Source organism: Saccopteryx bilineata, chromosome 10 (genome assembly GCF_036850765.1).
Source record: "Saccopteryx bilineata isolate mSacBil1 chromosome 10, mSacBil1_pri_phased_curated, whole genome shotgun sequence".
Classification (NCBI taxonomy): domain Eukaryota; kingdom Metazoa; phylum Chordata; class Mammalia; order Chiroptera; family Emballonuridae; genus Saccopteryx; species Saccopteryx bilineata.
In genome coordinates, this window is record NC_089499.1 from 43,723,451 (window position 1) to 43,742,317 (window position 18,867).

Below are 18,867 nucleotides of genomic sequence, written 5' to 3' on the forward strand. Positions count from 1 at the left end.
CAATAAAAATGTTTAAAAATAGAAAATGACTCATGTAGGTGAATTTCCTTCAAAGGCTGGAGAAAGTCTGCTTATGTTTTACTAGATATTGATAGCAAATCTTTGTCCCATTAATTTTATCTATTTAGGGAAATAACCACTTTTGCTCTAAAACATAGTTATGGTCAACTAGTGATTGAAATAGGCTTAACAATTAGTTCCTCTGTCTACAATACTATTCATTCAGGCTTTAGCAAGAGAAGGGTCAAAGTAAGGAGAGAATATAGTGGGGATGAAATATATCTCATTTGGAAATGTATATCGAATTAGAATAATTATTTTTCTGTTGTTGTTGGTAGACATGATCAAACATTTAGATTTGGCCGTGGCCAGTTGACTCAGTTGTAGAGCGTTGGCCCAGTGTGTGGATGTCCTGGGTGCAATTCCTGGTCAGAGCACACAGGAGAGGTGACCATCTGCTTCATCCCTTCCCCTCCCCCTTCTGTCTGTCTGTCTGTCTGTCTGTCTCTTCCTCTCTTCCTCTTCTGCAACCATGGCTCGATTGGTTCAAGCGCATCAGCCCCAGGTGCAGAGGATGGCTCCATGGAGCCTCTGCCTCAGATGCTAAAAATAGCTCAGTTGGGAGCATGGCCCCAGATGGGCAGATTGTCAGCCCCAGTTGGGGGTTGCCGGGGGTTGCCGTGTGGGTCCTGGTCAGGGTGCATGTGGGTGTCTGTCTCCCTTCCTCTCACTTGGAAAAGAAGAAAAAAAATTTTAGATTAGAGGAGAAGTGAAAACTAACACTCTGGAAAAATTCATCAGCATTACTTAATAAATATTTGAACTCAGGTTTAATTTTAATAATTTAAAATGGAGCATTAAAAATTTTTTAAATGTATTTATTGATTTTGATTTTTTTTTTATTATTAAGTGGGAGGCAGGGAGGCAGAGAGACAGACTCCCATGTACCCCCACTAGGATTCACCTGGCAAACTCATTAGGGAGTGATGCTCTGCCAATCAGGGGCATTGCTCTGTTGCTTTTAGTGCTTGAGGTGAGGCCATGGAGCTATCCTCATCACACAGGGCTACCATGCTCAAACTATTCAAGGCATGGATGTGGGAGAGGGAGAGAGAAAGAGAAGAGGGAGGGGGAGGGTGGAGAAGCAGATGGGCGCTTCTCCTGTGTGCCCTGACTGGGAAATCAAAACCGGGACTTCCACATGCCCGGCCGATGCTCTACTGCTGCAGGGCTGATTTTGTTGATTCTTCTATGTGCCTTGGTTATCGAACATATAATCTTAATGTACTGGGACAACACTCTAACCATCTGAGCTACCTGGCCAGGGTAAAATGGAATATTTTAAAGAGGCTAGCAGTATAATTTGGAACAGTGGGGTGCTGTATGAACTTTTATTTTGTATAATCTTTATAGAAAGATTATTAACATATTTTAGATTTGGGAGTCTGCTGATTAAAATTTTTTTCATCAGTTCATTTGGTCTGGAAAAATAATACCAATGTGTCCCCTCCCCATTAGAGTACCATTGCTACAGATTATAGTATATCTAAATTTCTATTTATATTGTAAAAACTATTAAATAAATAATAAAAATTATTTAAAAGATGGGAGTGTGGTAGTTATTTCAAATTCTTTAATGCCTTTTAATTAATGCTAATTTATATGGCTAGTTTCAAATCTTATTATTTCTTTAGATATCAGTGGAACAAGAAAAAGGTAGGGTAGAAAGTCTGAGTTGGTTTCATGTTTCCCATGCATTTTGAGATTCATTGTGTTCCTAAATCTCTCCTAAAATATAGACTACTGGTGAGATTTTATGGCTGTGAGTGATCTTCAAGATTTAATTTGGGAAGAAGACCATCTCCTCAGAACATCGAGAGACCCCAGGCCTCTGGAATTATCATTGACTCTTTTTTATTTTAGAGAGGCCTAGCTCCTTAATACATAAAAATCTTCAATAGAGAAAGACATCTTACCAATTAGAAATGAAAAACACACTCCAAAATGGGCAGTGGATAACAAAAGTTAATATAGAAAAGTTTGTCTTTTATTTGAATACTGAATACTTTCTGTTAGTACACAGAGTATTCTGAGAATTGTTTTAAAGGAAGAAATAATGGCAGCAATACAATTAAAATGGAAAAAATATTTCCTGACTGGCGGTGGCGCAATGGATAGAATGTTGACATGGGACATTGAGGTCCTAGGTTCAAAACCCATGGTCACCAGCTTGAGTACCAGCTTGACTGCAGGTCTGCTGGCTGGAACCTGGGATTATTGACTTTGACATGAGTGTGGACTCATAAAACTTTTTAAAAAGTATGTAGGCTGTATGCCCTCATTAATGAAACATTAAAAAAAGGAAATACTTATTTACAGTTACTTTTTAACTATAATATATTACTATATTTTCTGCAGCCTTAGTTTCTATGCATTAGGTTGTACTCATGGTTTTGTTTTGTTTTTTCCTTTTTACAGTAAGCAGAATTCTAATTATTCTTTGTATTTTTTTTTAATTTATTGATTTTAGAGAAATAGGGAGAGAGAAAGAGAAAGAGATAGGAACATCAATCTGTTTCTCTATGTACCCTGACTGAGATCAAACCAACAACCTCTGCACGTGAAGATGATGCTCTGACCAACTGAACTATCCAGCCAGGGCTCTTTTGTACTGTTGTAGATTTTGCTGTTTTTATATCATTTATAAACACTTATATAGTATTGTGGTACACACTTGACAGAACTTCACTTTTAAATGGCTGTTTAATATGCCATCAAGTAGGTATATTATTATTTAATAATTGCTTCATGTTTGGACAGTTAGTCTGTTTGCAAGTCTATCATATTTGCATTTTTTTGTGCATTAAAATTTTTCTATAATCAAGTTTTTGAATACTTAATTATAGAATTGAAATTATCAGTTAGTCATTAGGTATGAAAATAGTATAAAGATCAGTGCATATTTGCAGATATTTAGAATGCTACCTTCTATTTGAGAGGATAAATTTATAATGTTTTAGCAATTATTTAGTACTTTGTGGAATTCCTTTAGAGATTTTTTTTTTTCCTTTTTCTGACAGAGAGAAGGTACAGGGACAGTCGACATGTTGGAGAGAGATGAGAAGCATCAATTCTTTGTTTTGTGGCTCATTAGTCTCCTTAGTTGTTCATTGAATGCTTTCTCATATGTGCCTTGATGGGGGGGTGCAGCAGAGCGAGTGACCCCTTGCTCAAGCCAGAGACCATGGGTTCATGTCTGTTCTGCTTCTCATTTAACTTGTAAAATCCAGTGGCTCTACTGGCACTTGCCAGGGAAGCTGAGAACATTTAAACTCTTTCCTGTCTTTCTGCTAGTGAACAATTGAGAGGATATGGGTCTGTAATTACAGTCAGAGGGTTTAGCTGAGCTGATTGTCACTGCTGAAGTTCCTGTGCCCTATTATAGCTTCCTTGAAAAGTTTTCATAATTGTTCCATGCTTGTCCCCAGCCTTTGATAATTTGCATTGATACTCAAATGAAAGTGTGATACAAGACTGAGGATCTTGCTGGGCTAGGTAACTCTGTGAAGATTTCATTTAAAGAAAAAAAGAAAAAAATTGCTTGACCAGTGGATAGAGCATCAACCTGGGATGCTGAGGTCCTAGGTTTAAAACCGTGAGTTTGCTGGCTTGAGCATGGGTTCCCGTCTTTAGTACACAATCATCAACATGATCCCAGGGTTGCTGGTTTAAGCCCAGTATCGCTGGTTTGAGGAAGGGATCACTGGCTTGGCTTGAGTCCCCTGGTCAAGGTACAAAGAGAAGCAGTCAATGAACACAGTTTTAGGTATTGTCAATTTAAGAAATGTCCAAACCTGTAAGAATTTTTTGTGAGTTTATTTGAGCTAAACTGTCAACAATTTTTGGGAAGCAAAATCTCAACAGTTTGAGAAAATGCTTCAAAAAATGGCAGTTTCACCACTTACCCATCAGAATCAAATGGAAGATGGAAGAGGTTAAATGAAACCCATTGGTGATAGATTAGAAAGGCAGGAGAAAGCAGTGGAGAGGGGATCTTTGGGATTGGATTAAAAGTAAAACTAGATACAGCTAGTGCTTGATTTACGACCACGATTGGTTCTGACAGACTGGTCCTAACACGATTTGGTCGTCAGCTGAGTAGGCTATATGTACAGTACTGTGAAATGATGTTATAAAAATCTTTAATTCATATTTTATCATAATTTTCTTTCATTATTATATATAATAATTTTCTTTGTTTATTTTATGCCATTTGTATCATCTCTACACCATTTTGTTTCTTATTTTTACATTCGTCAGGTTTAAGTAAAACACTGCATTACCAGTATAACTGGTTCATTTTTTGCGAAACATACAAAATTACAAAATACAGGTGTAAAAAATACCATAGGAAACATTTTCCCAATTGTGAAACATATCAAAATATATAAACATGTACGAAACATTTTATTGGCCACTGGTGCTTGGCTGCAGATCGTTGATGTCGTCATCTGAGGCAGCAGTTGGGGTTGCCGAAGTTGGTTTTTTCATAAACATGTGCGATCACATTCACTTTCTTTCCTCCTTCGTACTTGTTCATTGATTGCTTTCTCATATGTGCCTTGACCAGGGAGTTACAGCAGAGCGAGTGCCCCTTGCTCAAGCTAATGACCTTGGGCTCAAACCAGCGACCATGGGGTCATGTCTATGATCCCATGCTCAAGCCAGCGCCCCTCCACTCAAGCTGGTGAACCCATGTTCAAGTTGGATGAGCCCGCGCTCATTTTTGTGTTGAGATCGATGGCCTTTCTTTCCTTCTTGGCAGGCTGAGGCGTAGACAAAGGCAATTTCCTCTTGGTAGACATCTTGGGAGGGGTTTGATGAAAAATATCAAAGACACAAAACACAAATTGCTGTACCTAGTCTGGGATAACAGTTGAAATGGTGCACGCGGAGATGGTAGTGCTGCCAGAAGCTGGTCCGCACTGTTGTACACCCAGCTGGACAATGCTTGCACTGCCAGACGCGGAGCAGTCTTGGCTAAAGATTGTGGTTATAAAAGTCGTATGGTCGTAAGTTGCATAGATCATAAGTCGATCAATATCTGTACTTCTTTTATATAGGCAGGTATGGGTAGTTAACAATTTTTTTTATTTTTATTTACAGAGATAGAGAGAGGGACAGATAGGGACAGACAGAAAGGGGGAGAGATGAGAAGCATCAATTCTTTGTTGCGGCACCTTAGTTCCTTGATTGCTTTCTCATATTTGCCTTGACTGGGGGACTACAACAGAGCAAGTGACCTTTTGCTCAGGCCAGCAACCTTGGGCTTCAAGTCAGCAACCTTTTTGACTCAAGCTAGTGACCATGGGATCATGTCTATGATTCCATGCTCAAGCCCGCGACCCCACGCTCAATCTGGCAACCTTGGGGTTTTGAACTTGGGTCCTCTGCATCCCAGTCCTATGCTCTATGCTCTTATCTACCTGGCAATCAGGATTTGTTGGCTCTGTTTTAGTATGGAAGGGTCTGGAAAAGATTACTCCTACATTTCAAAGGCCTTCTATTACATTTCAAAGGTATGTTATCAGATATGTTATTTATAGATGCAAAAAAGACAGGCTCCTTAAGGTAACCACTGACCTTTGTTAGGGAAAAATGCCACTCTAGGGCATGATTTACCCCCAGGAAAGTTTTAATTTCAGACCATCCTATGTGGTTACTTTAGGTCTCTAAGCTTGCAAGCCCACAGGCAGGTGTTCCTTGAGCTTGTCAGGTTTAGCATATGGCCCCTTTTTTGTCCACAGTGTGACAGAGGACTGTTTTAATTATATAATGTGTTATAATTATAATATAGCCCATCATGTGACTATGGCCCCTCTCTTAATACTTACCTTAAAATGTTGTGCCTGAAGCTCTGAAGAGCTACAAGTTACCCTGTGGTTTTAGTTAGACCACCCCAGCAGTAAGTTTGTTTAGCAGTAGCTTTACATTCCTTTGATCAAGGGCTAAAGCTTTTTGGTTTTTTTTTTTTGTTTTGTTTTTTTTTTTAACTTAGAGCATCTTTTACCCTTCAAAAATTAGCTCAAGACAACATGGGCAGATATATGTTACATCATTCAATTGGGAAGTAGAAATGTGTGCAAAGTTATGTTCTTTATACTGTTTTAAATACGGGCTACAAGTAGGTCTGGGTAAATTATGCAACGGGCCTATTACTGTACTTTGAGATCTAGTAGGAATTGTCCTAGAGCAGTGGTTCTGGAAGCGGACAATATGAACTCTTCTCTCTCGTAAGATGCTTTGGAAATTTGTAGGGAGTGATTTTGTTGTGCTTGTTGTTCAGACAGTGATTGGGGAGGTTCTGTTGTTTTGTAAGGGTTACAATAAATGGACATCCTGCAATGCACAGGGTAGTTCTTTTCCCCCAAGGGAGTTTACCACTACCAAGCAAGATAGTGGCTAAAAGGGAGCATGGGGTGGGGGGCTTTCCAGGATACAGGAAAGTTTTGGACAACAAAAAAGGACTTGTATATAACATAGTTTCTGAATTTTCTTCAAGATATTCATGTAGATGAAATTTCTCTTTGTTGTGTCTAATTCTAGATCTGAACTCTATATAGTACATTAAAATACAATACCAAGTAATTTTATATGATTTTATTATACTGGTTTTGGAAGGTACAGATTTGGAAAATATGTTTTATCAGTGGCATTTGTGGTATTTGGTCATCAGTACAACACACCTGAATCAGTCTGCATTTTCTTTTAAAGATTTTATTTATTGATTTTAGAAAGAGGAGAAAGAGAGAGAGATAAAAGTGGGGGTTGTGTGGGGGGAAAAAACAAGAAGCATCAATTTATAGTAGTTAATTTTCATATGTGCCTTGGCCGGGCAAGCTTAGGGTTTTGAACTAGTGACTTCAGCATTGCAGGTTGATATTTTATCCATTGCCTTACCACAGGTCAGGTGATCAGTCTGCATTTATAATTGTCAAATCCATGGTGATTCTCTGTATAGATGTAAAACTCTGACTACCTCATTAAACAGTGGTATGGTCATGTCCAAATACTCAGATATACATTATTATTATATTTTTATTCCTCCTTTATAGTACAGTTAGGACATTATAAGGGTTTATTTTCAAATTAAGTATATATTTTATATGTAAGTTATATTAATAATTTCATTTCATATTTTTAAAGTATATGTAAAATACTTAAAAAGAATATTGACTGAGGGTTATTTTTACAGAGAGAGAGTCAGAGAGAGGGATAGATAGGGACAGGCAGACAGGAACGGAAAGAGATGAAAAGCATCAATTATCAGTTTTTTGTTGCAATACCTTAGTTGTTCATTGATTGCTTTCTCATTTGTGCCTTGACTGGGGGGGGGGGGGGAGCACAGCAGACCGAGTAACCCTTGCTCAAGCCAGCGACCTTGGGTCCAAGCTGGTGAGCTTTGCTCAAACCAGATGAGCCCATGCTCAAGCTGGCAACCTTGGGATCTCAAACCTGGGTCCTCCTGACCCCAGTCCGACGCTCTATCCACTGCACCACTGCCTGGTCAGGCTTGACTGAGAATATTGAAAACTATTCTTCTATTATGCTATACAGCTGAAACTAATACAAAGTGGTATATTGAATGTAAAGTGTAGTTGAAAAAAATTTTAAATTAACATCAGAAAAGAAAACCATTCTTCTAGATAGTATTTAGCCTAAAATATTTAAAAACTTTGAGAATTGGTCTAATAAAGTGCTTTTATTAAAGGGACACACAAAAAACTATATGTTAGGCTGTAATTATATACTGTATATCTCCCTGGAGTGTTTACAATGTCTGACAACCAAGCTAACTCAGTAAATTACTAATATGAAAATATCAAGGTAGAAATTTTTGTACCTGGGCATAACCTTGTAATGTTCCCTTTGCTAATTTATTTCTGGTTGACAAAAGCATTTCTAGTTCTTTTATTTAAACAGTATTGCTTTACAAGCATCTTCAGTATCTTGCTGAATCATTAGAGTCATTCTATCTAAATTGTTGACATTTTGAATGTGAGAATTTTGTCCTTGAAATTGAGGTAGGGGAATTGATTTTGGAGATTGGTGTGCTATTTCTTTAGGAAGCAGAGAGAGAGAGAGAGCATTGTTAGCCTTAAAGCTAAAGGATTAAACATTCCTTTATGATACATTTTGAAATGACATGAGAAAAATGCTTGATTTTTGCAACTGATTTTGATAGTAATTAAATGTTTAATAAGACATTGTTATTGTGAGGACCGGGAAGATGGCAGCGGAGTAGGTGGACGCCCAGACGCCCAACTCTCACCACCAAATTGGAATACAAATCAATTTAGGAAAAATCAGCATGAAAAACCAACTCTGGACTACAAGAACAGCTCTCAAAAACCAAGGAGCAATGAAGAAGCCACAACAAACCTGGTAGAGAGCGCCTGAATCTCCCCTGCTTACAGGAAAGGAGTGGGGGGGGGGCAAGGCTGAGAGCCCAGAGGGGATCTCACTCCAGGGAAAAGAGCAGAAAATACTGTTCACAGCCACTTGCCTGGCGACCAGGGAACGAAGTGTGTTGAAAAGACCAGCTTATCTCCCAAGTGGAAAGGAGAGAGAGAGGGACAGACTGTGAGGCGCTAAGGAATGCAGGAGATGACCTAAAAAAGCTGACTCATCCGTGCTGGAGGCGGCCATAGCTGGGGGAGAGACTGAACCTTCCACAAAACAGTACTGAATTGCTTCCGGATCAGAGATCTCCAGACATCTCTCCAGCTCCAATCAGCGCAACAAGACACAGCTGAAAACAAGAAGTGGGGAGGAGGGGCAGTAACTCAGGTCTCCATGGAGATCTGAGATACAGCCCCCCCCTACTGAAGCTGAGAAAACACCCTGCCCGCAGGGAGATTAGTTGGTGGAAGAGGCCTTCAGAGTCTCAGGTTACACCCATTGCATTCCTGGATACAGTTTCAAGGAAGCCCCCTGCTGAGATCAGTAAACAAGACTATCACCTGTTAAGAAAACAAACAAACAAATCAAGACTTCAAAGCTGCCCAAATCCGAAAGTGGATTACAAATAATAGCTGATACCAACCCAAGAAGACCTAGAAATAACACAACTGAAAACTGGAGGCAGACAACACCAACCCTAGACTCAACCAACTCTACAAACAAAACACCGACAATGAGAAGACAAAAAAGTGCGATCCAAATAAAACCACAAGAGAATCCTTCAGGAGATGAGCTGAGTGATATGGAAATAATCAAACTTCCAGATGCGGAGTTCAAAATAATGATTGTAAGAATGCTTAGGGATCTTAGAACAACAATGGATGGTCATTATGAACACCTAAATAAAGAAATAGCAAGTATAAAAAAGAATCAGCCTGACCTGTGGTGGTGCAGCGGATAAAGCGTCGATTTGGAACGCTGAGGTCGCCGGTTTGAAACCCTGGGCTTGGCCAGTCAAGGCACATGTGGGAGTTAATGCTTCCTGTTCCTCCCCAATTCTCTCTTTCTCCCTTCTCTCAAAAATAAATAAATAAAAATAATAAAATAAATTTGAAAGAAGGCTGTATGTGGCAAGGATATTAACTTAAAAAAAAAAAAGAATCAGTCGGAGATGACAAATACAATATCAGAAATAAAGACCACAATGGGAGGAATTAAAAACAGGATAGATAGAACTGAGGATCAAATCAGCGAGTTGGAGGACAACTGGAATGAAAGCGGAGAAGAAAAAAGAAAAGAGACTCAAAAAGACTGAGGAAACTCTTAGAGAGCTCTGTGACAAACATGAAGAGAAATAACATCTGCATCATAAGAGTTCCTGAAGAAGAATAAAAAGAACAAGGGGATAGAGACTTTGTTCAATCATATCATAGCTGAAAACTTCCCTAAATTAATGCAGGAGAAACTCTCACAAGTTCAAGAAGCACAGAGGACTCCATTAAAGAGAAACCCTAAGAAACCTACACCAAGACACATCATAATTAAAATACCAAAGCTAAGGGATAAAGAGAAAATATTAAAAGCTGCAAGAGAAAAAAAAGCCATCACCTACAAAGGAGCTCCCATAAGGATGACATCCAACTTCTCAACAAAAACACTTGAGTCCAGAAGGGAATGGCAAGAAATATTCAAAGTAATGCAGAACAAGAACCTACAACCAAGACTACTTTATCCAGCAAGGCTATCGTTTAAAATCGAAGGAGAAATAAAAAGCTTCCCAGACAAAAAACAACTCAAGGAATTCATTTCAACCAAACCAATGCTGCAGGAAATGTTGAGGCCTGTTGTAAACAGATCAAAGTGGGAAAAGAATGTAGCAAAAAAGGAATACAGCTTTAAAGAATAAAATGGCAATAAACAACTACATATCAATAACCATAAATGTAAATGGATTAAATGATCCAATCAAAAGACATAGGGTAGCTACGTGGATAAGAAAACAGGACCCGTACATATGCTGTCTACAAGAGACACACCTTAGAACAAAAGATACACATAGATTGAAGGTAAAAGGATGGAAAAAAAATTTCATGGAAATGAAAAAAAAGCTGGGGTAGCAATACTTATATCAGACAAATTGGACTTTAAAACAAAGATATAGTAAGAGATAAAGAAGGCCACTATAATGGTAAAGGGAGTAATCCAACAGGAAGATATAACTATTATAAATATCTATGCACCTAATATAGGAGCACCTAAATATATAAAGCAGACTTTGATGGATTTAAATGGCAAGATCAACAGCAATACTAGAATAGTAGGGGATTTCAGTGCCCCACTAACATCACTAGATAGATCCTCAAGAAAAAATTAACAAAGAAACAGCAGACTTATTGGACACACTAGATCAACTCGATTTAATAGATATCTTCAGAACCTTTCACCCTAAAGCAGCAGAATATACATTCTTTTCAAGTGCTCATGGTACATTCTCTAGGATAGACCACATGTTAGGGCACAAAAGTGGTCTCAACAAATTTAAGAAGATTGAAATCATATCAAGCACTTTCTCCGATCACAATGGCATGAAACTAGAAGTGAACCACAACAGAAAAGGTCAAAAATTCTCAAACATATGGAAATTAAATAGCAGGTTGTTAAATAATGAATGGATTAAGAATGAGATCAAAGAAGAAATAAAAAAAGTCCTAGAAACGAATGACAATGAGCATACAACAACTCAAAATTTATGGGACACAGCAAAAGCAGTACTGACAGGGAAGTTCATAGCACTACAGGCACACTTTAAGAAGCTAGAAAAAGCTCAAATAAACAACTTAACCCTGCATCTAAAAGAACTAGAAAAAGAACAGCAAGTAAAGCCCAAATGTAGTAGAAGAAAGGAAATAATAAAGATCAGAGCAGAAGTAAATGACATAGAGGCTAAAGAAACAATACAGAGGATCAATGAAACTAGGAGCTGGTTCCTTGAAAAGGTAAACAAGATTGATGAACCTTTAACTAGACTCACCAAGAAAAAGAGAGAGAGGACTCAAATAAATAAAATTAGAAATGAGAGGGGGAAAATAACAACTGACACAGCAGAAGTACAAAATATTGTAAGAAAATACTATGAAGAACTGTATGCCAAAAAACTAGACAACCTAGATGAAATGGACAAATTCCTTGAAACATACAATCTTCCAAAAATCAATCTGGAAGAATCAGAAAACCTAAACAGACCAATTACACCAAATGAGATTGAAACAGCTATCAAAAAACTCCCAATAAATAAAAGTCCGGGGCCTGCTGGCTTCACAACTGAATTCTACCGAATATTCAAAGAACTAACTCCTATCCTTCTCAAACTATTTCAAAAAATTCAGGAGGAAGGAAGACTTCCAAGCTCCTTTTATGAGGCGAGCATAATTCTGATTCCAAAACCAGGCAAAGACAACACAAAGAAAGAAAATTATAGGCCAATATCTCTGATGAATTTAGATGCTAAAATCCTCAACAAAATATTAGCAAACCGGATCCAACAATATATGGAAAAAATCATACATCATGATCAAGTGAGATTTATTCTGGGGAGGCAAGGCTGGTACAATATTCGTAAATCAATGTGATTTATCACATAAACAAAAAGAAGGAGAAAAACCATATGATAATTTCAATAGATGCAGAAAAAGCATTTGATAAAATCCAGCACCCATTCATGATCAAAACGCTCAGCAAAGTGGGAATACAGGGAACATACCTCAACATGATAAAAACCATCTATGAGAAACCCACAGCCAACATCATACTCAATGGGCAAAAATTAAAAGCAATACCCTTAATATCAGGAACAAGGCAGGGGTGCCCCCTTTCACCACTCTTATTTAACATAGTTCTGGAAGTCCTAGCCACAGCAATCAGACAAGAAGAAGAAATAAAAGGCATTCAAGTTGGAAAAGAAGAAGTAAAACTATCATTATTTACAGATGATATGATATTGTATATAGAAAACCCTAAAGTCTCAGTCAGAAAACTACTGGACCTGATAAATGAATTCAGCAAAGTGGCAGGATAGAAAATCAATACTCAGAAATCAGAGGCGTTTTTATACACCAACAATGAACAGTCAGAAAGAGAAATTAAGGAAACAATCCCCTTCACTATTACAAACAAAAAAATAAAGTACTTAGGAGTAAACTTAACCAAGGAGACTAAAGACTTGTACTCAGAAAATTACAAAGCATTGATAAAAGAAATCAAGGAAGATACAAACAAGTGGAAGCATATACCGTGCTCATGGTTAGGAAGAATAAACATCATTAAAATGTCTATATTACCCAAAGCAATCTATAAATTCAATGCAATACCAGTTAAAATACCAATGACATACTTCAAAGATATAGATCACATATTTCAAAAATTTATATGGAACCAAAAAAGAACACGAATAGCCTCAGCAATCTTAAAAAAGAAGAATAAAGTGGGAGGTATCACACTTCCTGATTTCAAGTTATACTACAAGTCCATTGTACTCAAAACAGCCTGGTACTGGCATAAGAACAGGCATATAGATCAATGGAACAGAACAGAGAACCCAGAAATAAACCCACAGCTCTGTGGACAACTGATATTTGACAAAGGAGGTAAGGAAATACAATGGAGTAAAGACAGCCTCTTTAACAAATGGTGTTGGGAAAATTGGACAGCTACCTGTAAAAAAATGAAACTAGATCACCAGCTTACACCACTCACAAAAATAAACTCAAAATGGATAAAAGACTTAAATGTAGGCCGTGAAACCATAAGCATCTTAGAAGAAAACATAGGCAGTAAGCTCTCCGACATCTCTCGGAGCAATATATTTGCTGATTTATTTCCACGGGGAAGTGAAATAAAAGACAGGATAAACAAATGGGACTATATTATACTAAAAAGCTTTTGCACAGCTAAAGACAATAAGAACAGAATAAAAAGACAAACTACACAATGGGAGAACATATTTGACAATACGTCTGATAAGGGGTTAATAACCAAAATTTATAAAGAACTTATGAATCTCAACACCAGGAAGACAAACAATCCAATCAAAAAAATGGGAAAAAGAAATGAATAGACACTTCTCCAAAGAGGACATACAGATGTCCAATAGGCATATGAAAAAATGCCCAACATCATTAATCATTAGAGAAATGCAAATTAAAACCACAATGAGATATCACCTCACACCAGCCAGAATGGCGCTTATCAACAAAACAACACAGAATAAGTGCTGGCGAGGATGTGGAGAAAAGGGAACCCTCCTGCACTGCTGGTGGGAATGCAGACTGGTGCAGCCACTGTGGAAAACAGTATGGAGATTCCTCAAAAAATTGAAAATCGAACTGCCTTTTGACCTAGCTATCCCACTTTTAGGAATATACCCCAAGAACACCATAGAACGGCTCCAAAAGGAAAATGCACCCCCATGTTTGTGGCAGCATTGTTCACAATAGCGAACATCCGGAAACAGCCCAAGTGTCTGTCTGGGGATGAGTGGATTAAAAAGGTTTGGTATATATATACTATGGAATACTACTACTCAGCCATAAGAAATGATGACATCGGATCATTTACAATAATGTGGATGGACCTTGATAACATTTTACGGAGTGAAATAAGTAAATCAGAAAAAACTAAGAACTATATGAATCCATACTTAAATGGAACATAAAAATGAGACCTAGAGACATGAACAAGAATGTGATGGCAATGGGTGTGGGGGGAGGGGGGGATAGGGCAAGGAAGGAGAGGGGGGGTGCGGGAGGGGAGGGTCACAAAGAAAACCAGATAGAAGGTGACAGAAGACAATTTGACTTTGGGGGATGGGTATACAGCACAATCAAATGTCAAAATAATCTGGAGATGTTTTCTCTCAACATATGTACCCTGATTTATCAATGTCACTGCATTAAATTTTAAAAAAAAGACATTGTTATTGTGAAATACAGCATAGATATAGAAAAGTACACAAAACATATATAGAGCTTGGTGAGTTTTTCTGAAGTGAGATCCTGTATTCTTTTCTTCGTATTAAAAATAAAAATAATGGCTATCCCTTGATATCATGGGAGTGTCCCAGTCTATTTAAATTTAGTAAAAGATACCATTTTATGGGAATAGGCAGTTCTGTAGTCAAAAGTTTGAAAATACATTATTTTTGGAAATTTCTTGTGATGTTACTGGGTTTGTAACAGTGAGAACATTGTACTTCACTTATAGATGGGACCTATTTCATGGTCCTCATCACATGACAAGTTTATGACTGGAGGCAAGGTGGTCTTAAGCGGAGCTTTATTATAACTGATGCAATCAGAATTCTGTATGTTAATATGTTTTTACTTTAGTCTTTTATGGAAAGATACTGTCCACTATAAAGTACAGACTGAGATTTTGTTTATTTATTTATGTGTTTTTTACAGAGACAGAGAGTGAGTCAGAGAGAGGGATAGACAGGGACAGACAGACAGGAACGGAGAGAGATGAGAAGCTTCAATCATTAGTTTTTCATTGCGCTTTGCAACACCTTAGTTGTTCATTGATTGCTTTCTCATATGTGCCTTGATTGCACGCCTTCAGCAGACCGAGTAACCTCTTGTTGGACCCAGCGACTTTGGGTTCAAGCTGGTAGGCTTTTTCTCAAACCAGATGAGCCCGTGCTCAAGCTGGCGACTTCGGGGTCTCAAACTGGGGTCCTCTGCATCTCAGTCCGACGCTGTATCCACTGCGCCACCGCCTGGTCAGGCCAGACTGAGAGTTTATAAAGCCGTATATACTAATAGACTTAAGTGATATCTCCCACAAATTATTTCAACTTTTCATATTTTATATATAATTTTTTTAGAGAGAGAAAAGCGAGGAAGGGAGAGAGATGAAAAGCATCAACTCATAGTCGTGGCACTTTGGTTGTTCATAGAAGTTGATTGCTTCTCATACGTGTCTTGACCAGGGGGCTCCAGCCGAGCTAGTGACCCTCTTGCTCAAGCCAGCAACCATGTAGTTGTGTTGATGATCTCACACTCGAGCTCGTGATACCATGTTGAATCTGGTGAGCCCACACTCAAGCCAGTGACCTTGGGTTTCAAACCTAGGTCCTCAGCATCCCAGGTCGATGCTCTGTCTACTGCGCCACCACCAGTCAGGCTCAAGGGCTGTCATTATTTTTGATGTTCAAAATACCTTAAATTGGCTCTTGAGTCCTCCCCTCCTCCATTCTTTGTTTTTATTCATTCATTCATTTTATTGATTTCAGGGAGAAAGGAAAGAGAGAGAGAGAGAGAGAGAGAGAGAGAGAGAGAGAGAGAGAGACAGGAACATCGATCTGGTATATGTGCCCTGACTAGGAATCGAACAGGCAGCCTGTGCTTTGGGATGAAGCTCTGACCAATCGAGTAATCCTGCCAGGATGGCTATTGTGTCCTTGAATGTGACACTTTCATATTGTATTGGAATTTGATCCTATATTTATTTACCTTCAGAGTCCATGTTTTTTCTTTTTACTGTTTTTTGTTGTGCCTTCTTAAAGGAAGCCCTTAAGGAATAGATAAAACTTAAATGGCAGTTTAAGGGGGAATTTGTATGGATAGGGTTTGATACAGGAGTGTCAGCTTATCTGTGAACATAGGTCTAGCAATTGGAAGGCAAAAGGCACTTGTGGCACAAGGTCCTGGGCTGTGGAGTTCTAGGATGAGTAGAGGAAAATAGGCCAGAAATATAGCATCATGGGCTTTGCTAGCTATATTGAGAGATTTGGCATTTTTAATACTTAGGTGGTTGGTCATGGGACTAATATTATGATAATATGATTTGTTTCTTACATGAGATTGATACATTATTTTTGAAAGAAGGCCCTCTCTCTTTTTTAAATTTATTGATTGATTTTAGAGAGAGACAAACATCTATCTGTTTCTCTATGTACCCTGACCCCACAACCTTTGCATATTGGGATGATGCTCTAACCAACTGAGCTATCTGGCCGGGGTGAGAGAAGGCCCTCTTGATTTCCATGTTCATTAAAGTTTGCAAAGAAAAGCTCAGCCATAGAAGCCAATATTATTTTCTGGAGATAATCACATGTTGAGTGGTTAACTTTCTCAGGACTCTGTACCCCTTAACTCTTCATCTTTCACACGTGGTATACTTATGTTGAATTCAGTCAGAGAGAGAGAGAGAGAGAGAGAGAGAGAGAATGTATGTGTGTGTAAATAACCAAAGTATATTTAAGTAATTTATTTCTTTTGGTTTATTCTTGCTCAAGTTAATTGGTCCCCTATTACATTATTGGATATTGAAATATAAGAACTAATTATGGATTAGAGAACTTTATCATATTTTAGTGTAAAATCTGGCTCATTATCTGTTTCTCTAAATCTTACTTATGGTTTCTAGGGCCCCATGGTTATGAATGTGCTTCTACTTCATAATGCCTCCTGCTATGGCAGACATCCTTGACATCTGGGCAGTGGATTCGCAGATAGCATCTGATGGTTCCATACCTGTGGATTTCCTTTTGCCCACTGGGATTTATATCCAGTTGGAGGTTCCTCGTGAAGCTACCATTTCTTACATTAAACAGGTATGTTAATAGGTTGAATTTTTATAAATGTAGCTTATTATTGTATCACTTAGGTAAACATGTTTCTCTAGTTTAGAAAATATTCATAAGTAAACCATGTGGAAAATTTAACCTTTAGCTCATGACATTTTATTTATTTATTTATTTATTTATTTAAATTTATTTATTTTTTTCATTTTTCTGAAGCTGGAAACAGGGAGAGACAGTCAGACAGACTCCTGCATGCGCCCGACCGGGATCCACCCGGCACGCCCACCAGGGGCGACGCTCTGCCCACCAGGGGGCGATGCTCTGCCCATCCTGGGCGTCGCCATGTTGCGACCAGAGCCACTCTAGCGCCTGGGGCAGAGGCCACAGAGCCATCCCCAGCGCCCGGGCCATCTTTGCTCCAATGGAGCCTTGGCTGCGGGAGGGGAAGAGAGATTCAGAGAGGAAAGCGCGGCGGAGGGGTGGAGAAGCAAATGTGCGCTTCTCCTGTGTGCCCTGGCCGGGAATCGAACCCGGGTCCTCTGCACGCTAGGCCAACGCTCTACCGCTGAGCCAACCGGCCAGGGCCAGCTCATGACATTTTAAAGATTTTGATACATGTTTAGTCTTTGGTGGGCATATAAAACATTTTCATTCTTATTCCTACTTTTAATTAAAAAACCCCACAAAACCTAAATGTGGCCCTGGCCCACTGGCTCAGTGGATAGAATGTCAGCCCGGCTTGTGGACATCCCAGGTTCGATTTCTGGTCAGGGCACACAGGACAAGTAGCTATTGGCTTCTTTTCCCCTCCCACAGCCAGTGGCTCGATTGGTTTGAATGATGCCCAGTGCAGTGAAAATAGCTCAGCTGGTCCAAGCTGGTCAGCCTCAGGCGCTAAAAATAGCTTGGTTGATTGAACGTAAATCTGATGGGAGGTTGCCAGGTAGGTCCCAGTTGGGGTGCATGCAGGAGTCTGTCTCACTATTGCCCCCTCCTCTCACTTAGAAAAAAACCCAGTATGTGATACCTGATTAAGAAAAAGAGGCTAATGCTTGTTAGTTTCAAATGTTTGTTCAAGTTATTAAAAGGAATTTGACACTGTCAAAGACAGTTTAATTTTGCATTAAAACTTTTGTATTTACTATCTTTGAGCTTATTATGCTTTTTTTCCATGTGATTTTGGATGGTTTTTGTTTCTCTCCTTTTCCTTTCCCTTTTCTTTCTCTTTTTTTTCTCTATGAACCCACTACTTTTCATGGTGACCTGAAGAATAAGTTTTCTGCTGTTCACTAGATTTATTTTTCCCTCTCAATAATGAATGGTATGTACTCATTTGGAAGCAAATTCTTTTACACAACAAGGCTTGCCCGTTTTGTTGAATTATTTTTTTCAAATGAATTGATGAATGCCATTGATGTGTGACTACAGCACGCACATAAATGAAATTATTTTTCTAAACTTTAGTGTTTTTCAACTAGCTGAACCCAATATGGAAATCAAGAGTTGTGATATTTTCAAGAAAAAGTATTTATGACAAACCTTTTTAAAACTCATGTCTTTGGACAGCTGTTTCATCAGGGAGATACAAGAATTCTAAAATTGCTTGATACATGAAGGTTTTTTGTTTTGTTTTGTTTTTTCTTCTTCTTCTTTTTCCAAGTGAGAGGAGAGGGGATAGAGAGACAGACTCCTGCATGCACCCCAAGCAGGGGGGATAGAGAGACAGACTCCTGCATGTACCCCAACCAGGATCCACCCGATGTTCTGCCCATTTGGGACTATGCTCGCAACTGAGCTATTTTTACCACCTGAGGCAGAGAGAG

The 18,867-nt window shown here is 38.6% G+C and overlaps 1 protein-coding gene across 5 annotated transcripts in view; it reads left to right on the forward strand.

Annotated features, from left to right (window-relative positions):
- Positions 1-18,867, forward strand: part of PIK3CB (phosphatidylinositol-4,5-bisphosphate 3-kinase catalytic subunit beta) — a 214,524-nt gene that overhangs the window by 83,570 nt on the left and 112,087 nt on the right. For all 5 annotated transcript variants that reach the window (XM_066244562.1, XM_066244561.1, XM_066244566.1 and 2 more), the window contains one exon: positions 16,888-17,074. In XM_066244562.1, the coding sequence (XP_066100659.1) occupies positions 16,904-17,074 (171 nt within the window). In that variant the 5' untranslated portion in view covers positions 16,888-16,903. The remainder of the gene's footprint in view (positions 1-16,887; positions 17,075-18,867) is intronic.